Here is a 24,606-nt window from a genome sequence, read left to right on the forward strand (position 1 = left end):
CTCCCCCGCTCTGCCGGGCAGGGCCGCAGCGCCGGGAAGGGGGCCGGGATTTTCCCGGGCAGGCGGCTGCCCGGGCACGGAAAGCCCCAGGCCTGGGTCCAGAGGGCCCGCGGTGGGCGGGCAGCGCTCCTGGGCCCCGGGAGCCACCTCTGTGCTACCTTCAAGACACTGGCGCCTGGGCCCCGCCGCGCCCACGCCCCCTCCGTCTGACCTGACCGGGGCAGAGGGTTGCTGCTGCTTCGGCGGCTTTGCCGACACCCTCCCCTCTACCCCCACCCCCGCCAGGAAGGGCGGCGCCCGCCTGCCAGCTTCCCCTCCCGGGTGCCAGGCCAGGAGCGGGGCGACTGCCAGGTCTGGTCCTGCCGGGGCGGCTGCTCGGGCCGCTGGGCGCCGCCACCGCCCTCGCGCTGGGCTCCCTCCCGCGCAGCTGGGACACTTGGGGGTGGGGGTGCCGGTGCGGGTGCTGCTGGCACGCCTGGAGGGAGTCTGGCCGGCTTCGGGGCTGTAAGCCCCCAGAGCAGTGGAGAAAAACAGGTAGAGAAACTAGACAGGCAGTAAGGTGAGTGGAACAGACACTTCATCAATTCATTTGTGCAATACCTAGAACAACTAGACCCTGGAGACACAGCCTGGACCCCTCCAGACAAGACAATAAATAAACAAGCAAGCATGGTTCTTCAGAGGTGGTGGTAAGTGCTAGTAAGAGGGAAAAAAAAAACCACACACACACACACACACACACACAGGTCAAGGTGGCAGTGATGGGGCAGAGAGGAAAGTTGCTTTGTAAAATGGAGTGGGAACATGGACCTTTAACGGGGCGACTTTTTCTTTTTTATGTTTTAGAGACCGGTCTTGCCCTGTTGCCCAGGTTGGAGTGCAGTGGTGCAATCATAGCTAACTGCAGCCTAGACCTTCTGTGCTCAAGCAGTTCCTCCCACTTCAGCTTCCCAACTAGCTAGTACAGGCACACACCACTGTGCCTGGCTAATTTTGTTTACTTTTGTAGAGATGGGGTCTGCTATGTTGCCCTGGCTGGTCTGGAACTCCTGGGTCAAGCAGTCCTCCTGCCTTGGCCTTTCAAAGCACTGGGATTCCAGGCGTGAGCCACTGGGCTTGTCTCTCAGTGACTTTTTCTTTTCTTTTTTTTTTTTTTTTTTTTTTTTTGAGACAGATTCTTGCTCTGTCACCCAGACTGGAGTGCAGTGGTGTGCTCTTGGCTCACTGCAACCTCTGCCTTTTGGGTTCAAGCAATTCTCCTACCTTAGCCTCCCAAGTAGCTGGGATTATAGGTGCCTGCCACCATGCCCGGCTAATTTTGTATCTTTAGTAGAGACGGGGTTTTGGCACGTTTGCCAGGCTGGTCTTGAACTCTTGACCTGAGGTCATCTGCCAGCCTCGGCCTCCAAAGTGCTAGGATTACAGGTGTGAGCCATCGTGCGTGGCTGTGACTTTTCAACAGATTTGAAGAAGTGGGGTCCTGAGAAAATCCTGGGTAATAACAGCATCAGAGGTAACAGGTTTTGTTTGTTTTTGAGATGGAGTCTCCCTCTGTCACCCAGGCTGGAGTGCAGTGGCTCGATTTCAGTTTACTGCAACCTCCACCCACAGGATTCAAGCAATTCTCCTGCCTCAGCCTCCCAAGTAGCTGGGTCTACAGGCGTGCATCATCATGCCAGGCTAATTTTTATTTTTATATTTTTAGTGGAGAGGGTTTAATCATGTTGGCCAGGCTGGTCTCAAACCCCTGACCTCAGGTGATCCGCCTGCCTTGGTCTCCCAAAGTGCTGGGATTACCAGTGTGAGCCATCCCGCTCAGCTGAGAGCAGCTCTGAAATGGCAAAATTTTTGTAGCCAGGTGAGCCTGTGAAAGAACAGCAGGAAGCCAGCGTGTCTGTAATTTGAGTGAACCACAACAGGGCAGATATTTAGGGAGACTGAGCAGGGGCCTTGGGGAGGAGTGTAGATTAAATTCCAAGGGCGATGAGTGACCATTAGAGGGTATTAGGTGGGTACCAGCATTAATAGTGGATCCATGGATTAAATGAGCATATTAGCCCTGTTCTGTAGGAGGAAATTGGGGCATAGAGTAACAAAACTACTTGCCTGAACGCACACAATATTAAACTGCACCCCTGGGAACCCTGCCTTGCTGCTAATACCTGCCTCCTAGCCTAACTGCCACCCTCCCACCCCAGGGGCAGACAGGCAATCTTTCCAGCCTGGGGTGGGGCAGAGCTCACAGCAGGGACTCTGCACTCTGCACGTAGCTCAGGCTCTCATTCTTGGTTCTGCTCTTAAGACTGGGTCCCCACCCTCTTCCCCATAAGACTAGACTGGGCTGGGTTCCTTCCAGCTCGAGGAAGCCATCTTAGGAACTAGGAACTGGGCCCCACACAGGGGTCTCGGCCCCCAGCTTCACATAACTCATCACCTACAACTTTTACCACGTGCATAGTGATCTGGGTTTGCAGTCCTATTTTACTGTTAAGAGACCCAGAGATGATCACAGCTCTTAAATGGTATTTGAACCCGGGCTGGCTGGTGACAAAATGTGGGCGCTGCCTTGTATGGCCAGATTTCTGGATGTAGGGCATCCTGGGATTTGCAAGGGACAGAGGCATGCCCTACTCCTCGGAAACCGCCTTGAGCGCAAGGAAGAAAAGAGCAGGCACTGAGCATGTGATAAGACCGCCACCGTGTGGCGAAGATGAGCAACCACAGGGTCAGTTTCCCAAGCCTGAGCCTGGAGAAGGGAGGGTGTTGCAGGGGAGGACGAAAGGAGAGAGCACATCAACACAGATTTACACCTGTCCCTAATACTTTATTGGTCACCTCTAGGCCTGTGTGCGGCTAGGTGGGCTAGGGGGAGGGCGTCACTATTCAGCTCCTAGGTGGAGGCATGAGAAGGCCTTGGCCTAGCCCTCCAGGGTCCCAGACTGTAGGGTTTGGAGGGGCAGGTCTGGCCTTTCTTGGGTCAGCACAGGGCACCCAGGTGGGGGCACAGGTGGACACCCAGCACAGGCACCTAGGTAGGGGCACAAGCTTACTATCCGTTGGCTAGCCTAATTGTGTTTGGAGAAATATTCCTTGCTGTCATCCACGTTGGGCTTAATCGTGTCACTGCCAGGCTTCCAGCCAGCGGGACAAACTGTGGGAAGACACAAGGATGCGCATGAAAGCTACAGCCCCAGGTTCAAGGTGAAGCAAACAAGGGCCTGTGTTGCAGAAGAAAATGCTGTAAGTGGTTCAGGCCCAGGAATGTGGATATTAAGAGAAGCCCTCCAGCCGGGCGCTGTGGCTCACGCCTGTAATCCCAGCACTTTGGTGGGCAGATCACGAGGTCAGGAGACCAAGACCATCCTGGCTAACACAGTGAAACCCTGTCTCTACTAAAAATACAAAAAAAAAAAACTAGCCGGGCGTGGCGGCGGGTGCCTGTAGTCCCAGCTACTCAGGAGGCTGAGGCAGGAGAATGGCGTGAACCCGGGAGACGGAGCTTGCAGTGAACCGAGGTGGTGTCACTGCACTCCAGCCTGGGCAACAGAGCAAGACTCTGTCTCAAAAAAAAAAAAAAAAAAAAAGAGAAGCCCTCCAAGCCCAGTTCAGTATTTTTCTCTTTTTTTTTTTTTTTTTGAGACAGAGTCTTGCTCTGTTGCCCAGGCTGAAGTACAGTGGCATGATCTCAGCTCATGCAACCTCTGCCTCCTGGGTTCAAGCGATTCTCGTGCCCCAGACTCCCAAGTAGCTGGAATTACAGGGGTGCACCACCATGCCTGGCTAATTTTTGTATTTTTGGTGGAGACCACGTTAGCCACGCTTATCTTGAACTCCTGACCTCAAGTCATCTGCCCATCTTGGCCTCCCAAAGTGCTAGGATTACAGGTGTGAGCCACCATGCCCAGCCAAGTTCAGTATTTTCTCTTTTTCTTTTCTTTTTCTTTTGAGACAGAGTCCTGTTCTGTCGCCCAGGCTGGAGTGCAGTGGTGTGATTTCGGCTCACTGCAACCTCTGTCTCCTGGGTTCAAGCGATTCTTCTGCCTCAGCCTCCTAAGTAGCTGGGACTACAAGTGCCCGCCACCACGCCCTGCTAATTTTTTGGTACTTTTAGTAGAGACAGGGTTTCACCATATTGGTCAGGCTGATCTCAAACTCCTGACCTCAGGTGATCCACCCCCCTTGGCCTCCCAAAGTGCTAGGATTACAGGCGTGGGCCACTGCGCCTAGCCAAGTTCAGCATTTTTTAGTTGGTGTGTTTCCTACCCTTAATTCTTAAATTTCTTTTTGCCACCCACCTCTCCTTTTTCTTTTTTTTTTTTTTTTGAGACGGACTTTCACTTCACTCTTCTTGCCCAGGCTGGTGTACAATGGCACGATCTCGGCTCACTGCAACTTCAGCCTCTCAGCTTCAAGTGATTCTCCTGCCTCAGCCTGCCAAGTAGCTGGGATTACAGGCATGTACCACCACGCCCGGCTAATTTTGTATTTTTAGTAGAGACGGGGTTTCTCCATGTTGGTCAAGCTGGTCTCGAACTCCCAACCTCAGGTGATGCACCCTCCTAGGCCTCCCAAAGTCTGGGATTACAGGTGTGAGCCATGACATCTGGCCTCTTTTTTCTTTTTCTTTTCTTTTTTAAGAGATGGGTTATTCCTATGTTGCCTAGGCTGGACTCAAACTCCTAGGCTTAAGCAATCTTCTGCCTCACTCTCCAGAGTAGGTGGAACTACAGGCATGAGACAGCATCTTCCTGTCTTTTCGGCCCCTTTAACCCCATCTTTGTCCCTCTGCCCCACCCCTACAGGTTTTGTTATTGTTTTTTTTGTTTTTTGTTTTTTTTTGAGATGGAGTCTCACACTGGGCCTGGGCTGGAGTGCAGTGGTGCGATCTCGGCTCACTGCAACCCCCTCCCGGGTTCAAGCAATCCTCCTGCATCAGCCTCCCAAGTAGCTGGGATTACAGGCACCCACCACCATGCCCAGTTAATTTTTTTGTATTTTTAGTAAAGACAGGGTTTCACTATGTTGACCAGGCTGGTCTCAAACTCCTGACCTGTGATCCACCCGCCTTGGCCTCCCAAAATGCTGCTGGGATTACAGGCGTGAGCCACTGTGCCCGGCCTGTTTGTTTTTTGAGACAAGGTTTTGCTGTGTCACCCAGGCTGGAGTGCAGTGGTGCGATCATAGCTCACTGCAGTCTCGACCTCCCAGGCTCAAGCGATCCTCCGGCCTCAGCCTCCTGAGTAGCTGGGACTATAGGTATGCTTCACAAGCCAGGCTAATTGTTGCCCAAGCTGGAGTACAATGGTACGATCTCGGCTCACTGTAACCTCCGCCTCCCAGATTCAAGAGAACTCCTGCCTCAGTCTCTCAAGTAGCTGGGATTACACGCACATGCCACCATGCCCAGCTAATTTTTTTTTTTTTTTTTTTTTTGAGACGGAGTCTCACTGTGTCTCCCAGGCTGGAGTGCAGTGGCGTGATCTCGGCTCACTGCAAGCTCCGCCTCCCGGGTTCACGCCATTCTCCCGCCTCAGCCTCCCAAGTAGCTGAGACTACAGGCGCCCGCCACCACGCCCGGCTAGTTTTTTGTATTTTTAGTAGAGACGGGGTTTCACCATGTTAGCCAGGATAGTCTCGATCTCCTGACCTCGTGATCCACTCGCCTCGGCCTCCCAAAGTGCTGGGATTACAGGCTTGAGCCACCGCGCCCGGCCAATTTTTTTGTGTTTTTAGTAGAGACGGGGTTTCACCATGTTGGTCAGGCTGGTCTCAAACTCCTGACCTCAGGTGATCCACCCGTCACAGCCTCCCAAAGTGCTGGCATTACAGGCGTGAGCCACTGAGCCCAGCTCCTTTGTCCACCTTGGTTGAATGTCAGGAGTATTTGTCTCCTACCACACTAGAAACTTCCTGCAGACAAACCCCTGAGCTGAATCTTCTTTGGGGCCCTAACACCCATCTGGACAGGTCAGAGGACAGGCAGTGAATGTTTGCATGAGTGACAGAGGCACTGAGTATGTACCCATGTGTCATGTGTGTTTCTGCTCACCTTCTCCATGCTCGTCTGTGTACTGGAAGGCCTGGACCAGCCGCAGAGCCTCATCCACGGAGCGTCCCACAGGCAAATCATTAACAGTGATCTGGCGAAGGACACCCTTGCCATCGATGATAAATAGGCCCCTGAAGACATCAGGGTTCCCAGTAAGGAGCTGGGAGCTCCCACTGCCAGAGACAAGGAAGGGACTACCAACCACCCGCTGCTAGCCACAGGGCTGGGGGCAGAGAAGACATTGTACAGGAGTGGTTCCAGCTCCACAGGAATGGGGGGTCTCCATGAGCCGGGCTGAGGGTCCCACAGTACCTGTAGGCAATGCCTTCATCTGTTTTCAGCACGCCATAATCCTCAGACAAGCGTCTGGTCACGTCAGCAAGCAGGGGGATGTTCAGGGGGCCCAAGCCTCCTTCCTTCCGGGGGGTGTTGATCCTGGGAGTAGAGGAGATAGAGTTGGGGCCTCAGGATGCCTGGTACAGCCGGGTCCTCACCCTGTGGGCCCAATGTGATAAGCACTGGAGGCCAAAGATAAGGGGCTTTAAAGTAGGCTGCTGGGAGCCTCACCCACCCCACCCTGGGTTGGGTACAAGGACTTCCCACAGCTGGGAAGACTAAGCTTGAGAGGCCACGCTCCAGCTAAGTGGCTTCACATGTGCTTGTAACTTGCAGCATCACCCAGGAGAGAGCCCGTGTTAAGAGTCCCCGTCCTCCTCTAGCTGTGTCATGGGGTACAGCTCTTCACTTAGGTGAACCCGAGTTTCCATCTTTATGAAATAGGGCAGCACAGCCTCCCTCCTGGGAACTAGTAGATAGAGCAGATAAAGTTGCATCTGAGTTGCATCTGCAATTCTATGTGCCAAACAACTAGCTCAACTAGCTGCCAAATGCTAATTACTGCCATCCTTAAAAACTTGGGCGGCAATATTTCCATTATTTTCAAGATGGGGAAACGCAGGTTCCAGAGATTAAGCAATGGTCATGAAGCCACACAGCTCGGACCCGAGGGTGTGAGCTTAGCTGCAACCTCCTTCTCTGGCCCCTGCTCATACCAAGCCAGGTGGGTGAACTGAGAGTCCACCGAGACGCCCAGCACTTCGCAGCCCAGCTTGCGGAAGTCCTCGGCACGGTTGCTGAACGCGATGATCTCCGTGGGGCACACAAAAGTGAAGTCCAGAGGGTAGAAAAAGAGGACCACGTACTTCCCTGGGGAGGAGGGACCAAGAGGAGTTAGGGCCCAGCCTCTCTCATGCACGGCCCCGCTTCTGCTTCTACCTGGGTCCGCTCCGGGCTGCGCTCACCTTTGTAGTCCGACAGCTTCACCTCTTTGAAGGCGCCGTCAACCACTGCTGTGGCCTTGAAGTCAGGGGCTGGCTTTCCGATGCGCGCGTTACCGGAGGCCATGACTGAAAGCTGAGACCCCTGTCCGGTCAGTGCGCCCGGGAAGACCCTTTGTCCTCCCACCCCAAGGTCGCGCTGCGTGCTGGGCCCTGTGACTGAGTCAGCACGGCGGAGGCGACAGCACCAACCCTCACCCTCCCGGGTACCGGGTCTGCGAAGCCCAGAGGCTGCCGGAGACCCGCCCTCCTGACCAGAGCACGAGTGACCCAGCCACTGCCACTAGCACCCCACGAGCGAGTGGGCCGGAGCGCGGTGTCGCAAGCCCCAAGTCCAGAAGGAGACAGTGAGGCCCCCTCGAGCAGGGGGCGGGGAACAGGGCGATCGGGCCTGCACTGCAAGGCTGTGGCCTCGGTTTCCCCCGCAAGGACAAAGGAGGCCACTACAGCGGATGGAAAACAAAGGCGGCCAGCACTGAGGTCAGGATCCGGCCAAAGCAGCTTGAAGGGGGTCCTCCCGCCAGGTGCACTCTGTGTGTCTATACCTGCGTGGGCAAGGGCTAGACGCACGGACGATCACACGTGTGGACCCGCGTTCTCAGCGCCAAGTGAGCCCTGGGCCGCGAAGCCTTTTATGCCCGGCCCGAACCAAGATGTGCGCTGCGCAGGGGAGGGAGCAAACGAGCCGAGCGGTCGGGTCCACTGCACCCTCAGGTGCGGGGGAGCGTGCGGCCGAGTCCATGCGCCTGCGGGAGCCGGGGGGAGACGTGTTGCCTTCGGCCGGGACCACTGCACCGGCTCGCGGGGGTAATGCGGCCGCCGCAGACTCCGCGCACAACTCTCCCTGCGAGCGCGCTGGGTGCCGTTGGAGTCGGGCATGGCCCGGACCCCGGCGGCGCTGCTGCTGGCGCCTCTGCTACTCCTGCCGCTGGCGACCCCTGCCCAGGTCTACCAGGACTATCAGTACTTCGGCCAGCAGGGCGAAGGTGACACCTGGGAGCAGCTGAGGCTGCAGCATCTAAAGGGTAACCTCAGGCGGCGGGGGTGACGATGTCCATAGGCTCCCCGTTGCCCTACTTCTCCTGCTGGCTGCAAAGGGACCTTCCTCCGCGGGCTGCAAATCTCCACCCAGCTCTGCACTGGAGGCGTCCCCTTGGGCTGGTTACTGTTCTCTGAGGCTCGGTTTACTCTTGGATACGTTGAAATAGATACTGCTTTAAAGCAGCTCCCAGGGGAAGAGGGTGTGGGTAGGACATTGAAGCTGTCACTCGGGGATAGGTGCCAGGAAGGGCAGAAGCAGAGCAAGAAGGGGGCGGGCAAGCTTGGGAAGTCAGAGAGGGTCCGGTTGCAGAAGACCCGTGACCAGTGCAGCGAGAACGACAAGCGAAAACCCCAAATGGAAAGATTTGGGGAAAGAATGTCCAAGAAAGAGGGAATAGCAAGTGCCAAGGTGAAAAGGCCTAAAGGAGAAATGGGAAGAGGTCGGTGAGATGTGGCAGAGTGGGTGTGGGAGGGTAGCAGGTGTCAGATCTTGGTGAGCCGCGAGTTGGGATAAGATCGGACTTGGAGGCCTGGCGCGATGGCTCAAGCCTGTAATCCCAGCACTTTGGGAGGCCGAGACGGGCGGATCACGAGGTCAGGAGATCGAGACCATCCTGGCTAACATGGTGAAACCCCGTCTCTACTGAAAAACACAAAAAAACTAGCCGGGCGAGGTGGCGGGCGCCTGTAGTCCCAGCTACTTGGGAGGCTGAGGCGGGAGAATGGCGTAAACCCAGGAGGCGGAGCTTGCAGTGAGCTGAGATCTGGCCACTGCACTCCAGCCTGGGCGACAGAGCGAGACTCCGTCTCAAAAAAAAAAAAGAAAAAGAAAAAAAAAAAGATCGGAGTTGGGATAAGATCTGTCTCATAGGGGAAAGGGGCAGATTCAGTAAAGAGCCGTTTGAAGTGATCATAGTGGCCGGCGAGGTAGCTCACACCTGTAACCCAAGCACTTTGGGAGGCTGAGGTGGGAGGATCCCTTGGTCTCAGAGACCAGTCTAGCCTGGCCCACATAGCAAGACTCCATCTCTACAAAAAAGATTTTAAAATTAGCCTGACCTGATGGCCTAGCACTTTGGGAGGCCCAGGCCGAAGGACTGCTTGAGCCCAGGAGTTCAAGACCAGCCTAGGCAACATGGAGAGACCCCCTTCTCTACAAAAATAAATAAATAAATAAAAACAAAAAATAAATTAGCCTGCCATGGTGGCATGAGCCTGTCCCAGCTACTCAAGAGGCTGATACAGGAGGACCATTTGTGCCAAGGAATTTGAGGCTGCAGTGAGCCATGATTACGCCCTTACATTCCAACCTGGGTAACAGAGCGAGATCCTGTCTCAAAAAATAAAAATAAAAATAAAAAATAAAAAATAAACCTGATCATAAAAATTTGGTTTGTATATGCTAGCGCAGCACCAGGAGATTTACTTACCTTCATTCTGTCAATTATGCCATTTATCACTTGATAGCCCTGCTGGTCAATTGGCATTGTGCCTGCTTCAGGGCCATGGTCACACCCCTGAAGACAGAAGTCAGCATCAGATGGCAGGCACCAAGGATGTTATAGGACACTCACAACTGTGCAGGCTGGCACAGCCTGAAAGTGTCAGGTTGTAGTTCCTCTGAGCCACTTACCCTGTGTATGAGCTTGGAAGGTTGGCTTGCTGTCTCTTGGTTTTCCCACCTGAGACTCATGGAAAGATTAAATGAGGCCAGACATGGTGGCCGGCTCACACCTGTAATCCCAGCACTTTGGGAGGCTGAGATGGGAGTATCACTTGAGCCCAGGAGTTCCAGACCAGCCTGGGCAACATGGTGAAGCACCGTCTCTGCAAAAAATTAGCCAGGCATGGTGGCATGTGCCTGTAGTCCTAGCTACTTGGGAGGCTAAGGTAGGAGGATTGCTTGAGCCCAGGAAGTTGAGGCTGCAGTGAGCTGTGACTGTGCCACTGCACTCCAGCCTGGGCGACAGAGCGAGACCCTGTCTCCAAAAAAAAAAAAAAAAAAAAAAAAATTAAATGAAATAGTCTACGGGGGAGTGTCTGGCATAGAGGCAGAGTCTAGCGAATATGCGCTTCTCTTATTTGTTAGTATCTTTATCTTTCTTCCTCTCTGGGGGAGGAGATTGGGAGTAGGCCGCCTCCACGTAGGTCTTCACCTCTGCCCTCCTTCTCTAGAAGTCGAGGACTCAATCCTTGGCCCGTGGGGAAAGTGGCGGTGTCTCTGCGACCTGGGCAAGCAGGAGCGCAGCCGCGAGGTAGTCGGCACAGCGCCAGGCCCAGTTTTCATGGACCCGGAGAACCTGATCCAGTTAGGACCCTGCCGGCAACGGGATTGTCCATCCTGCAAGCCCTTCGACTGCGACTGGAGGCTCTGAGCCCGAGTGAGAGAGGGGCCCAGAGGACGCCGGGCCGGGGCAAGCCGCGGGGCCCAGGGTGGGCGCGGAGGGAGGACGTGCGGTGCGTGGCGGGTATGAAGTGAATTTGGGGAAGGGAGAACTGGGGCTCCAAGTCTTGAGTGACTTGAGACTGATATGGTTAGGCGGAAGCTGAGTCAGGAGCCGAGAGCCCCGCTGATATCTAGGGAGAAAGGCAGAAATATGGAGGGGGCGCTGGGCGCTAGGACTCACCCCTGTAATTCCAGCATTTTGGGAGGCCAAGACAGGCGCATCTCTTGAGTCCAGGAGTTCAAGACCAGTCTGGGCAATATAGTTGAGATCATCTCTCCATGAAAATTTTTAAAATTAGACGAGCGTGGCGGCACATGCCTGTGGTCCCAGCTACTCGGTAGGATGGGGAGGGAGGATCGCTTGAGCCTGGGAGGCAAAGGTTACAGTGAGCCGAGATCGCTACACTGCTATCCAGCCTGGGAAACAGAGTAACACCCTGTCTTAAAAAAAAAAAAAAAAAAAAAAAAGTGGAGGGGGAGGCGCAGAGGAATAAAAGGAGATAAAAAGACAATGAACTAGGACCCTGAGGAAGGGGCATGAGCCTGGTAAGGGGCGGGAACCCACAGGCAGAGGACATAAGCCCCAGTGAGTCCAGGGAATAGAAGAAGTGTGGAGGCCAGGCACTGTGGCTCAGGCTTGTAATCCCAACACTTTGGGAGGCGGAGGCGGCCAGATCACTTGAGCCCAGGAGTTTGAAGCCAGTCTGGGCAACATAGTGAGACCCCGTCTCTACAAAAAATACCAAAAATAGTTGGGCATGGTGGTGTGGTGTGCACCTGTAGTCCAGCTGCTTGGGAGACGGAGGTGGGAGGGTCGCGTCAGCCCAGGAGGTGGAGGTTGCAGTGAGCCAATATCACACCACTGCACTCCAGCCTGGGCAACAGAGAGAGACCCTGTCTAAAAAAAAAAAGGGGGGGGTGTCGGGGTGGGGGTGGGGACGTTTATTCTAAGTTAGGAGGAATGAGCTTCTATATAGTGGGCACAGACCCTGAGCAGGAGTCCACTGAGGTCTGTGATCTCCAATGGGGGTGGGGAAGGCTTGGCCTGAATGAGAGAGAGGGTAGGAAGCACAGATCCTGCAGGGAGTGGGGGTGGGCTGAAGGCAGCAACCAAGAGAGGGAGTTTGGGGACTCCAAATCCAAAAGCCTGAGTTTAGTGGAAGCGGGGCTACCTGGTTCAGGGGACTTAGAATGTGTACAGAAGAAGGGACTGCAGGCCGGGCGCGGTGGCTCAAGCCTGTAATCCCAGCACTTTGGGAGGCCGAGGCGGGTGGATCACGAGGTCAGGAGATCGAGACTATCCTGGCTAACATGGTGAAACCCCGTCTCTACTAAAAATACAAAAAACTAGCCGGGCGTGGTGGCGGGCGCCTGTAGTCTCAGCTACTTGGGAGGCTGAGGCGGGAGAATGGCGTGAACCCGGGAGGCGGAGCTTGCAGTGAGCCGAGATCACGCCACTGCACTCCAGCCTGGGAGACACAGCCAGACTCCGTCTCAAAAAAAAAAAAAAAAAAAGAAGAAGGGACTGCGAGTACAGGGCCTGAATCCAGGTGGAAGTCGGGGACGCAGTGATGCGGGGACCCGTGTCCTGGGACAGGGGTGATATTTGACCCTTAGTTCCCCATTAGGTTGGGTCTTCGAAGCTGCGTCTCAGTTTCCCTTTTATTTCCCCTTTTTCCCACCGGCCAACGCAGGCGGGGCCCCAGAGACCGTGAAGCAGAGCTTGCAAAGTGACCCGGTCCACCGAATTCCCCACGCTGAGTGTTCGGCCACAGTCCTTCGGGACTACAATTCCCAGAAGGGCGCACGGCAGCGGCGTCGGCGTCGGCTGCGTAAGCGCCCACGGCCGTGGGAGCGACAGGGGCGTGTTCTGCCCGCGGATTGGCCGGAAACAGGCGCCACTGCAAGGCCCGCGGAAAACGCGCGCCGAGACCCGCTCCCGCGGTGTTAGTTCTTGCAGCTGGTGGCGGCGGCCGAGGCGGCATGGATCTCAGCGAGCTGGAGAGAGACAACACGGGCCGCTGTCGCCTGAGTTCGCCTGTGCCCGCGGCGTGCCGCAAGGAGCCTTGCGTCCTGGGCGTCGATGAGGCGGGCAGGGGCCCCGTCCTGGGTGCGCACCTAGGGCCAGGGAGGGGAGGGGCGTGGTACGGGGGATGAGGGAAACGGGAGTCGGGATTGCACCGCACCAGGGGAGGGGATGTGGTCGTGGTGATGGCACCCAAAGAAGCAGTGATGGTAGAACAGGGATGGATGGCAACTTTCACGGGCTCAGTGATTGGACCCCGGCTGCGAGAAAACTGACACCCCTTCTCCCCAGGCCCCATGGTCTACGCCATCTGTTATTGTCCCCTGTCCCACCTGGCAGATCTGGAGGCCCTGAAAGTGGCAGGTGAGCCCGAGGTGTGCGTCTGGGGAAGGGATTCCCGAGTATGTGCAGGGGCAGGTGAGAACTGAAAGGGGAGGACAGGAACTGGGAGAAGCAGCTGTTCCACTTCTCTTCCAAACCTCCTTCCAGACTCAAAGACCCTATTGGAGAGCGAGCGGGAAAGGCTCTTTGCGAAAATGGAGGAGAACAGGGACTTTGTCGGCTGGGCGCTGGACGTGCTATCTCCAAACCTCATCTCTATCAGCATGCTTGGGCGGTGAGGGGTACCCGGGGGGGGCTGTGGGAGAGGGGCAGCCAGCATGGGCTGACTGGGCTTTCTTCCTAGAATGAGGTTAACTGGGCTCTGTTCCCCACCACAGAGTCAAGTACAACCTGAACTCCCTGTCACATGATACAGCCACTGGGCTTATACAGTATGCATTGGACCAGGGCGTGAACGTCACCCAGGTGAGTTAAGTGTTGAGTTGTCCCCATTTGGTCATCGCAGGATAAACTGGCGACAAAACAGGAGTTCTAGACTGCAGTGAGCCATGATCATGCCACAGCACTCCATCTTGGGTGACAAAGAAAGACCCCCCCAACCCAAAAATAAAAATGGAGGCCAGGCCCAGTGGCTCACGCCTATAATCGCAGCACTTTGGGAGGCCGCAGCGGGTAGATCACTAGAGGTCAAGAGTTCGAGACCAGCCTGACCAACATGGTGAAACCCCGTCTCTACTAAAAATACAAAAATTAGCTGGACGTGGTGGTGGGCGCCTGTAATCCTAGCTACTCAGGAGGCTGAAGCAGGAGAATCGCTTGAACACAGGAGGCAGAAGTTGCAGTGAGCCAAGATTGTGCCATTGCACTCCAACCTGGGCAACAGAGTGAGACTCTGTCTCAAAAAATAATAATAAATAAAAATAAACTAAAAATAGGAGGCTAGGCACGGTGGCTCAAGGCTGTAATCCCAGTGCTTTGGGAGGCTGAGGCAGGCAAATCACCTAAGGTCAGGAGTTGAAGACCATCCTGGCCAACATGATGAAACCCTGTCTCTACCGAAATCGCTTGAACCCAGGAGGCGGAGGTTGTAGTGAGCTGAGATCGTGCCATTGCACTCCAGCCTGGGGGACACAGCAAAAAATAAAAATAAAAGAAGTAAATGTGGGCAAAAACATGCAGTGGGCAGATTCAGCATCAGATACGTCTGGAGTGCCTCAGGCATATTCCTTGCTACTGCTGATTTCGTGCTCCTGTTTCTGCCCTAAATGTGTGCCACACTGAGGACCACAGTGTAGCCCCTAGTCCCATCTCCATCTAATCTCTCCCTCATCCTAAAGGCTCAGTCTGCAGAACAAATCCCACATGTGTCTCCCTGCTACCTCTGTCCTAGCCCAGGACACCCCCCACACCCTGGACACCTGCTAAGCATCGTCTCTCATCCCCCACCCTCCTGTTCCCTCCAATCTGTTCCCCATGCAGCAACAGAAGGTAGTCTTTTTGAAATGCACATCTCCTGTGGCTCACACCTGTAATCTCAGCACTTTGGGAGGCCCAGACGGGCGGATCACGAGGTCAGGAGATGGAGACCATCCTGGCTAACACTGTGAAACCCCGTCTCTACTAAAAATACAAAAAATTAGCTGGGCGTGGTGGCAGGTGCCTGTAGTCCCAGCTATTCGGGAGGCTGAGGCAGGAGAATGGCGTGAACCTGGGAGGTGGAGTTTGTAGTGAGCCGAGATCGCGCCACTGCACTCCAGCCTAGGCAACAGAGCGAGACTCCGTCTCAAAAAAAAAAAAAAAAAAAATGCACATCTCAACATTTAGTTTTCCGATCACAGTGGAAATTAAATCAGAAAAATTTACAGTCGAGTGGGGGAGAATTACATTAAATTACCAGAGAAAAACATAAATCAGCATTGCCTCGAATGCTCTCAGTGAAAGAACGGACCATTTTGAGAGAATAACAAGGCAAAATAACCTCGATGTAGGAATTGTATGCTGGGTGTGGTGGCTTATGCCTGTAATCCCAGCACTTTGGGAAGCTGAGGTGAGCAAATTGGTTGAGGCCAGGAGTTCCAGACTAGCCTGGGCAACATAGCAAGACCCCATCTCTACAAGATGAAGAAAGAAAGGAATTATAGCAAGGTAGGCCTTGCTGAGGAGGGACCTGAGGATCAGGTCCAAATGCAGAGCTGGCGATGCAGTAACTGGCATAGATAGACAAGGGACCTGCCCGTGGGGGTTCAGGGCCTAGCCTGGGCAGAAAAATGTTTAGCTGGTAAACAAAAAATAAAGGTGGTTTCTGAAAACAGTACTGCTGTGGAGATACCACTTTCCCCCAGCAGCTCTTGACCCCTCTCTTCGGTGCTGTAGCCATAGACCCCCGTGCAAGGGCCCAGCATCATGGACCTGGTCCCAGCTCAGGGCCTTTGTACTGGCTGTTCTTACACCTAGAGCCCTCTTCCCCAGATCTCTGCACGGTTTAGTTCCTCACCTCCTTCAAGCCTTTATTCACCACTACACCTAGCTAATTTTTTATTTTTTGTAGAAACATGGTCTCCATATGTTGTCTAGGTTGGTCTCGAACACCTACCCTCAAGTGATCCTCCCGCTTTGGCTTCCTAAAGTTGGGATTACAGGCGTGTGCCAACGCACTCTACCACTTTTTTTTCTAGTGTTTTCTGCCACCTCAGTTCCTAGAACAGTATCTGGCATGCAGTAGGTGCTAAATAAGTGTAGAGCAGATGCAGCATGATCAGAGGAAGCCTCTTCAGGAGGTGATTTTTTTTTCTTTGTTTTATTTTATTGTATTTATTTTATGTTTTTGTAAAGATGGGGTCTCACTGTGTTGCCAAGCCTGGTCTCAAACTCCCAGGGCGATCCTCCCGCCTCAACCTCCCAAAGTGCTGGGATCACAGGCGTGAACAACGTTGCCTGGCCTGGGAGGAGATGTTTGAGTTGAAATCCCTGATTGATTGAGCCTGGGGACGGGCTGTGAGAAGAGGATTCTGGGTAGCAGGAAGAACGTGCCAGGGCTGTGAGGCTAGAGCATTGGTACATTGTTTGTTCAATTAATATGTGTTTGTTGCCGTGGCAGGTGTTTGTGGACACTGTAGGGATGCCAGAGACATACCAGGCGCGGCTGCAGCAAAGTTTTCCCGGGATTGAGGTGACGGTCAAGGCCAAAGCAGATGCCCTCTACCCAGTGGTTAGTGCTGCCAGCATCTGTGCCAAGGTCAGTACCCTACTAGCCATCGCCGGCTTCCAGCATCCCACTATATAAGGGCCAGGCATGGCCACCACGGGGGAGGAGGGAGATTCCAGGTGGCTGTCTTGCCCACAGGTGGCCCGGGACCAGGCCGTGAAGAAATGGAAGTTCGTGGAGAAACTGCAGGACTCGGATACTGATTATGGCTCAGGCTACCCCAATGGTGAGCAGACAGTGACCATGGTACTAATGTTGAAATGGCCAGAGCTGAGCACACTTCTGAGGTTTTCTTTTCTTCCTTTCTGTCGTTTATCATTTTATTTTGCTTATTTTTTGTTTCTATTTTTTATTTTTATTTATTTATTTATTTATTTATTTATTTATTTATTTTTTTTTTTTGAGATGGAGTCTTGCTCTGTCGCCCAGGCTGGAGTGCAGTGGCGCGATCTCGGCTCACTGCAAGCTCCACCTCCTGGGTTTACGCCATTCTCTTGCCTCAGCCTCCCAAGTAGCTGGGACTACAGGCGCCCGCCACCTCGCCCGGCTAGTTTTTTGTGTTTTTAGTAGAGACGGGGTTTCACCATGTTAGCCAGGATGGTCTCGATCTCCTGACCTTGTGATCCGCCCGCCTCGGCCTCCCAAAGTGCTGGGATTACAGGCTTGAGCCACCGCGCCCGGCCATATTTTTATTTATTTTTTGAGACAGAGTTTTGCTCTTGCTGCCCAGGCTGGAGTGCAATGGTGCGATCTCACCGCAACCTCCACCTCCTGGCTTCAAATGATTCTCCTGCGTCAGCCTCGCGAGTAGCTGGGATTACAGGCACGCGCCACCACGCCCGGCTAATTTTGTATTTTTAGTAGAGACGAGGTTTCTCCAGGTTGGTCAGGCTGGTCTTGAACTCCCGACCTCAGGTGATCTGCCCGACTCAGCCTCCCAAAGTGCTGGGATTACAGGCGTGAGCCACCGCGCCCAGCCTATTTTTGTTTTTATAAAAATGGGGTCTTGGCCGGGCACGGTGGCTCACGCCTGTAATCCCAGCACTTTGGGAGGCCGAGGCGGGCAGATCACGAGGTCAGGAGATCGAAACCATCCTGGCTAACATGGTGAAACCCCGTCTCTACTAAAAAAAAAATGCAAAAAATTAGCCGGGCGAGGCGGCGGGCGCCTGTAGTCCCAGCTACTCGGGAGGCTGAGGCAGGAGAATGGCGTGAACCCGGGAGGCGGAGCTTGCAGTGAGCCGAGATCGCGCCATTGCACTCCAGCCTGGGCGACTAAGCGAGACTCTGTCTCAAAAAAAAAAAAAAAAAAAAAGGGGTCTTGTCATGTTGCCCAGGCTGGTATCAAACTCCTGGAGTCAGGCAGTCCTCCCACCTTGGTCTGTCAAAGTGCTGGGATTACAGCCATAAGCCACCACCCCTGGCCCTTTTTTCCTTATTTTTTTAAAGAGATGGGATCTCCCTATGTTGCCCAGCCTGGTCTTGAACTCCTGGGCTTAAGTGATCCTCCTGCCTTGGATTTCCAAACAGCTAGGATTACAGGTGTGAACTACTATGCCTGGCTGGAGGTTTTCTAAATTGTTCTGGTCACCCTACTCCACAGCGAAAGAGGCCAAGTGTTAGACAGTGGTGCCATTTGTTCATGGCCACACAGCCAGTGAGTGACGGAGCTGGGTTCCAGGCCATAGGATTGCTGCTGTCTTCCCCACTTCCCACTTTACTGTCTCTCTGGAGCCCCAGTGATGAACTGAGACCCACGGTGGGCATCTGCCCCTTTGTTAAGGGGAAGGGGACCAGGCGTGGTGGCTCATGCCTGTAACCACAGCACTTTGGGAAACTGAGGTAGGAAAACCGCTTGAATCCTTGAGTTCAAGACCAACCTGGGCAACATAGCGAGATCCCCATCTCTATAAAAAATTTAAAAAATTAGCCAGTTATAGTGGGGCCCACCTGCAGTCCCAGCTACGCAGGCTAAGGTGGGTGGGTTGCTTGAGCCCAGGAGTTTGAGGCTGCAGTGAGCTATGATTATGTCACTGCACTCCAGCCTGGGTGACAAGGTGAGAGCTTATGTCAAAAAAAAAAAATGTTAGCCGGGCGTGGTGGCTCACACCTGTAATCCCAGCACTTTGGGAGGCTGAGGCGGGTGGATCCCTTGAGTTCAGGAGTTCGAGACCAGCCTGACCAACATGGTGAAACCCCATCTCTACTAAAAATACAAAATTAGCTGGACATAGTGGCACACGCCCGTAATCCCAGCGACTCGGGAGGCTGAGGCAGGAGAATTGCTTGAACCTGGGAGGTGGAGGTTGCAGTGAGCTGAGATCACACGATTGCACTTCAGCCTGGGAAACGAGCGGAACTCCGTCTCAAAATAATAACAATAATAATGTTTAATGACAGGCTGGGTGAGGTGGCTTATGCCTGTAATCCTAGCATTTTAAGAGACAGAGGCAGGTAGATCATGTGAACTCAGGAATTCAAGACCAGCCTGGGCAATATGGCAAAACCCCATCTCTACAAAAGATACAAAAATTAGCCAGGTGTGGTGGTGCACACCTGTAGTCCCAGCTACTTGGGAGGCTGAGGTGGGCGGATGGCTTGAGCCTGGGAGGCAGAGGTTGCATTGAGCTGCGATCATGCCACTACACTCCAGCCTAGGTAATAGAGCGAGACCCTATCTCAAAAAAAATAAAAAGACTGGGCATGGTGGCTCACACCTGTAATCCCAGCACTTTGGGAGGCTGAAGTGGGTGGATCACCTGAGGTCAGGAGTTTGAGACCAGCCTGACTGTCTGATACTGTGAAACCCCATCTCTACTAAAAATACAAAAATTAGCCAGGTATGGTGGTGGATGGCTGTAGTCCCAGCTACTTGGGAGGCTGAGGCAGGAGAATCACTTGAACCTGGAAGGCGGAGGTTGCAGTGAGTTGAGATCACACCACTGCACTCCAGCCTGGGCGACAGAGCAAGACTCCATCTCAAACAATAAATAAATAAATAAAATAGGCCGGGCGCGGTGGCTCAAGCCTGTAATCCCAGCACTTTGCGAGGCCGAGGCGGGCGGATCACAAGGTCAGGAGATCGAGACCATCCTGGCTAACCGGGTGAAACCCCGTCTCTACTAAAAAATACAAAAAACTAGCTGGGCGAGGTGGCGGGCGCCTGTAGTCCCAGCTACTCGGGAGGCTGAGGCAGGAGAATGGCGTGAACCCGGGAGGCGGAGCTTGCAGTGAGCCGAGATCCGGCCACTGCACTCCAGCCCGGGCGACAGAGCGAGACTCCGTCTCAAAAAAATAATAATAAATAAATAAATAAAATAAAAATGTTTAATCACTTGTTCTTGGAGGTCAAGGAGATGTCTCAGAGGCAGTCTCCCTGCACTGCCCTTTGAGCAGTTCTTGGCCAGGTAAAGATCCTGTGGCAAGAAGGTGCCTCAGACAATAGGAGGTGCCCCAGGTACTCCGGAGGAAGCGTTAGAAGAGTGGCAAGGAGGCCAGGCGCGGTGACTCACCCCTGTAATCCCAGCACTTTGGGAGGCCGAGGTGGTTAGATCACGAGGTCAAGCGATTGAGACCATCCTGGCCAACATGGTGAAACCTCATCACTACTAAAAATACAGAATTTTGCTGGGTACGGTGGCGTGTGCCTGTAATCCCAGCTACTTGGGAGGCTGAGGCGGGAGAATTGCTTGAACCCGGGAGGCGGAAGTTGCAATGAGCTGAGATGGCGCCACTGCACTCCAGCTTGGGGACAGAGTGAGACTCCATCTCAAAGAAAAAAAAAAGAGTAACAAGGAGCTTGAATGTTATGGACTGTCACCATTGCCCACCCTACCCCAGATCCCAAGACAAAAGCGTGGTTGAAGGAGCACGTGGAGCCTGTGTTTGGCTTCCCCCAGTTTGTCCGGTTCAGCTGGCGCACAGCTCAGACCATCCTGGAGAAAGAGGCGGAAGATGTTATATGGTGGGTGTCATGGATGTCCTGGGGGTGCTATCGGGAAGGAAAGAGGGAGGCCAGGGTTCAGCCCTGCCTGAGATGGTTGCTCCCCGTGGAAGTGGTCACTGTTATCACCTCTCTCCCACAGGGAGGACTCAACACCCGAGGATCAGGAGGGACTCAGGAAGATCACATCCTACTTCCTCAATGAAGGGTCCCAAGCCCGTCCCCGTACTTCCCACCGATATTTCCTGGAACGTGGCCTGGAGTCAGCAACCAGCCTCTAGCAGCTGCCTCTACTCGCTCTACCTGCCTTCCCAACCCAGACATTAAAGTTTTTTAAGGAGAACCGCACGTAGGGGATGTACTTTTGAGACAGAGGTGAGGTGGGAGTGTGCTTTGCAGCCGGGTCCAGCTATTGCCTTTTGGAACCTTAAACAGAATGGGTGTTGGTTGATTGATTTTATGTGGTTTGATTTTTTTGTGTTTTTAAATTTTATTTATTTATTTTATTTTATTTACTTTTTTTGAGAGACGGGAGTCTCAGTCACCCAGGCTGGAGTAGAATGGGGCAATCTCAGCTCACTGCAACCTCTGCCTTCCAGGTTCAAGCAGTTCTCCTGCCTCAGTTTCCCAAGTAGCCGGGACTATAGGCATGTGCCATGCCCAACTAATTTCTTTTTTCTTGAGACAGAGTCTCCTGTTGCCCAGGCTGGAGTACCATGGCACGATCTCGGCTCACTGCAACCTCCACCTCCCTGGTTCATGCCATTCTCCTGCCTCAGCCTCCCGAGTAGCTGGGATTACAGGCACATGCCACCACACCCGGCTGATTTTCTTTTCTTTCTTTTTTTTTTTGAGACAGTCTCGCTTTCTCACCAGGCTGGAGTGCAGTGATGCAATCTTGGCTCACTGCAACCTCTGTGTCCCGGGTTCAATCGATTCTCCTCCCTCAGCCTCCCACGTAGCTGTGACCACAGGCACGCGCCACCATGCTCAGCTAATTTTTGTATTTTTAGTAGAGACGGGGTTTCACCATATTGGCCAGGATGGTCTTGATCTCTTGACCTTGCGATCCGCCCGTCTCGGCCTCCCAAAGTGCTAGGATTACAGGTATGAGCCACCGCGCCCAGCCAGTTTTCTTGCATTTTTAGTAGAGACGGGGTTTCACCACGTTGGCCAGACTGGTCTTAAACTGCTGACCTTAGACATTCTGCCCGCCTCAGCCTCCCAAAGTGCTGGGATTATAGGTGTGAGCCACTGCGTCCCACCTAAATTTTGTATTTTTTAGTAGAGACAAGGTTTCACTATATGTTGGTCAGGCTGTTCTCTACCTCCTGACCTCAGGTGATCTGCCCACCTCAGCCTCCCAAAGTGCTGGGATTATAGGCGAGCCACTGCACTGACCTTTTTTTAGTTATATGTTTAATTTAAAATTTTTTGAAAAATTTTCTTTCTTGAGACAGTCTCGGTCTGTCACCCAGGTTGCAGTGCATTGGTGCAATCTTAGCTCACTGCAACCTCCGCCTCCCAGGTTCAAGTGATTCTCCTGCCTCAGCCTCTCTAGTAGCTGGGACTACAGGGGCGCGCCACCATGCCTGGCTCATTTTTTGTATTTTTAGTAGAGACGGGGTTTCACCATGTTAGCCATGGTGGTCTCAATCTTCTGACCTCGTGATCCGCCTGCTTCGGCCTCCCAAAGTGCTGGGATTACAGGTGTGAGCCACCGCACATGGCCTATTTTTATGTTTTTAAGATTTTTTTGAGAAAGAATGTCACTCTGTCACCCAAGCTGGAGTGCAGTGGTGCAATCTCAGCTCACTGCAACCTCGGCCCCCTGGATTCAAGCAATTCTCCCACCTTAGTCTCCTGAGTAGCTCAGATTCCAGGCACATGCCACGATGCCCAACTAATTTTTGTATTTTTTGTAGAGACGAGGTTTCACCATGTTGCCCAGGATGGTCTTGTAGTCCTGGGTTCAAGTGATCTGCCTGCCGCGGCCCCTCAAGGTGTGAGCCACCATACTTGTCCGATTTATTCTAATATGTAAAATACATGATGTGACTGGGCACAGGGGCTCATACGTGTAATCCTAGTGCTTTGGAAGGCCGAGTCAGGAGGATCTTGACCAGCCTGGACAACATAGGGTAACAAGAGCGAAACTCTGTCTCAAAAAAAAAAAAAAAAAATTGGCTGGGCCGCATGGGGGAAGATAAGAAAAAATAAAGGTAACAAACCAAACAAAAATCTTGACGGGCAGGGTGGAGTATGGCTGCAGTCCCAGCTTTTCTGGAGGTTTAGGTAGGCTCCAGCATGGGCGACAGAGCAAGACCATGTCTCAAAAAAAAAAAAAAAAAAAAAGCATATCTGCGCATTAATGTTTGGAACAAGCTGCATTCTCTCCAGAAGGACCTAGAAGGCCCAGATAAGCCCACCAGTGATTTGAGGCAGGTTGAGATGGAAGCTTTTCAGATGTTCTTTCTTTGGTGCTGTTTTTGTTTTGTTTTGTTTGAGACAGAGTCTCATTCTGTCACCCAGGCTGGAGTGCAGTGGCACAGTCTTAGGTCACTGCAATCCCCACCTCCCATGTTCAAGCGATTCTCCCACCTCAGCCTCCCGAACAGCTCCCGAATACCATGCCCGGCTAATTTTTGTATTTTTAGTAGTGACAGGGTTTCATCATGTTTGCCAGGCTGGTCTGAAACTCCTGACCTCAAGTGACCCACTTGCCTCAGACTCCCGATGTGCTGGGATTATAAGTGTAAGCCACTGCACCCAGTCTGTTTTTGTTTTCTGAAACAGGATTGCTGTCACCCAGGTCAAAGTGTTGTCATGTGATCTTGGCTCATTGAAGCCTGGAATGCCTGGGCACACAGGATCTTCCCACCTCAGCCCTGTGAGTAAGTGGAACTACAGGTATGCCACCAGGCGCAGCCAATTAAAAAAAAAAAAATGGGCCGGGCGCGGTGGCTCAAGCCTGTAATCCCAGCACTTTGGGAGGCCGAGACGGGCGGCTCACGAGTTCAGGAGATCGAGACCATCCTGGCTAACACGGTGAAACCCCGTCTCTACTAAAATACAAAAAAAATTAGCCGGGCGAGGTGGCGGGCACCTGTAGTCCCAGCTACTCGGGAGGCTGAGGCGGGAGAATGGCGTGAACCCGGGAGGCGGGGCTTGCAGTGAGCTGAGATCCGGCCACTGCACTCCAGCCTGGGCAACAGAGCCAGACTCCGTCTCAAAAAAAAAAAAAAAAAAAAAATGGCGGGGTGTGGTGGCTCACACCTGTAATGCCAGCACTTTCGGAGGCTGAAGTGGGCGGATCACGAGGTCAGGAGGTAGAGACCATCCTGGCTAACACGGTCTCTACTAAAAATACAAAAAAATTAGCCCGGCTTGGTGGCGGGCGCCTGTAGTCCCAGCTACTCTGGAGGCTGAGGCAGGAGAATGGCGTGAACCCAGGAGGCGGAGCTTGCATTGAGCCGAGATAGCCCCGCTGCACTCCAACCTGAGTGACCGTGCGACACTCAGCCTCAAAAAAAATAAATAAATAAATAATTGGCAGAGATGGGATCGCCCTGTTGCCCAGACTGGTCTCTCAATTTCCTGGACTCAAGCGATCCTCCCATCTCAGCCTCCTAAAGTGCTTGGGATTACAGGTGTGGCCCACTGTGCCTGCCCTGCTCTCTTTTGAGACAGAGTCTTGCTTCGTTGCCCAGGATGGAGTGCAGTGTTGCAGTCTTGACTTACTGCACCCTCGAACTCCTGAGGTCAAGTGACCCTCCTTCCTCAGCCTTCAAGTAGCTAGCACTGCAGGCATGTATCACTATGCTCACTATGCTCAGCTAAGTTTTTTTCTTTCTTTTTTTTTTTTTTTTTTTTGAGACGGATTCTCATTCTATAGCCCACGCTGGAGTGCAGTGGCACAATCTCTGCTCACTGCAAGCTCCGCCTCCTGGGTTCAGCCATTCTCCTGCCTCAGCCTCCCAAGTAGCTGGGACTACAGGCGCCCACCACCATGCGCAGCTAACTTTTTTGTATTTTGTTAGTAGAGACAGGGTTTCTTTTTTTTTTGAGACGGAGTCTCGCTCTGTCACCCAGGCTGGAGTGCAGTGGCGCAATCTCGGCTCACTGCAAGCTCTGCCTCCCAGATTCACGCCATTCCCCTGCCTCAGCCTCCCTAGTAGCTGGGACTACAGGCGCCCGCCACCGCGCCCGGCTAATTT

General features: G+C 53.3%; 3 protein-coding genes across 4 annotated transcripts; 2 read left to right on the forward strand and 1 right to left on the reverse strand.

The window, feature by feature from the left end:
- Nucleotides 1-2,803: 2,803 nt before the first annotated feature.
- Nucleotides 2,804-7,992, reverse strand: PRDX2 (peroxiredoxin 2). The gene is made up of 6 exons (XM_045380211.2): nt 7,932-7,992; nt 7,351-7,462; nt 7,102-7,255; nt 6,362-6,484; nt 6,050-6,180; nt 2,804-3,151 (listed from the first exon to the last, which is right to left on the reverse strand). Exons 2-6 carry the CDS (start codon nt 7,451-7,453, stop codon nt 3,066-3,068), a joined length of 597 nt encoding a protein of 198 aa, XP_045236146.1. The 5' UTR covers nt 7,454-7,462; nt 7,932-7,992; the 3' UTR covers nt 2,804-3,065.
- A 197-nt stretch (nt 7,993-8,189) lies between these two features.
- THSD8 (thrombospondin type 1 domain containing 8) lies at nt 8,190-12,983 on the forward strand. Its single transcript, XM_045380212.3, has 3 exons — nt 8,190-8,411; nt 10,603-10,808; nt 12,568-12,983. Exons 1-2 carry the CDS (start codon nt 8,264-8,266, stop codon nt 10,800-10,802), a joined length of 348 nt encoding a protein of 115 aa, XP_045236147.1. The 5' UTR covers nt 8,190-8,263; the 3' UTR covers nt 10,803-10,808; nt 12,568-12,983.
- On the forward strand, nt 12,739-20,737 carry RNASEH2A (ribonuclease H2 subunit A). Of its 2 annotated transcripts, XM_005588148.5 has the most exons (8): nt 12,739-12,983; nt 13,191-13,262; nt 13,389-13,515; nt 13,619-13,706; nt 16,339-16,476; nt 16,585-16,672; nt 20,287-20,410; nt 20,532-20,737. In XM_005588148.5, exons 1-8 carry the CDS (start codon nt 12,857-12,859, stop codon nt 20,668-20,670), a joined length of 903 nt encoding a protein of 300 aa, XP_005588205.2. In that variant the 5' UTR covers nt 12,739-12,856; the 3' UTR covers nt 20,671-20,737. The 2 variants fall into 2 exon arrangements, with proteins under 2 accessions (XP_005588205.2, XP_045236145.2); XM_045380210.3 differs by lacking the exon at nt 13,191-13,262.
- The last annotated feature ends 3,869 nt before the right edge of the window (nt 20,738-24,606 follow it).

Source organism: Macaca fascicularis, chromosome 19 (genome assembly GCF_037993035.2).
Source record: "Macaca fascicularis isolate 582-1 chromosome 19, T2T-MFA8v1.1".
NCBI lineage: Eukaryota > Metazoa > Chordata > Mammalia > Primates > Cercopithecidae > Macaca > Macaca fascicularis.

Bases quoted from the DNA above. Each gene is read 5' to 3' on its own strand.
- THSD8 (XM_045380212.3), top strand. From the start codon at position 8,264: ATGGCCCGGACCCCGGCGGCGCTGCTGCTGGCGCCTCTGCTACTCCTG. The intron at 8,412-10,602 runs GTAACCTCAGGC...CTCCTTCTCTAG, and splicing joins GAGGCTGCAGCATCTAAAGG to AAGTCGAGGACTCAATCCTT.
- PRDX2 (XM_045380211.2), bottom strand. From the start codon at position 7,453: ATGGCCTCCGGTAACGCGCGCATCGGAAAGCCAGCCCCTGACTTCAAG. The intron at 6,485-7,101 runs GTATGAGCAGGG...CTCTACTCCCAG, and splicing joins CAGTTCACCCACCTGGCTTG to GATCAACACCCCCCGGAAGG. The intron at 3,152-6,049 runs GTGAGCAGAAAC...GTCTTCCCACAG, and splicing joins CACAGACGAGCATGGAGAAG to TTTGTCCCGCTGGCTGGAAG.
- RNASEH2A (XM_005588148.5), top strand. From the start codon at position 12,857: ATGGATCTCAGCGAGCTGGAGAGAGACAACACGGGCCGCTGTCGCCTG. The intron at 13,263-13,388 runs GTGAGCCCGAGG...ACCTCCTTCCAG, and splicing joins GGAGGCCCTGAAAGTGGCAG to ACTCAAAGACCCTATTGGAG. The intron at 13,707-16,338 runs GTGAGTTAAGTG...TTGCCGTGGCAG, and splicing joins AGGGCGTGAACGTCACCCAG to GTGTTTGTGGACACTGTAGG.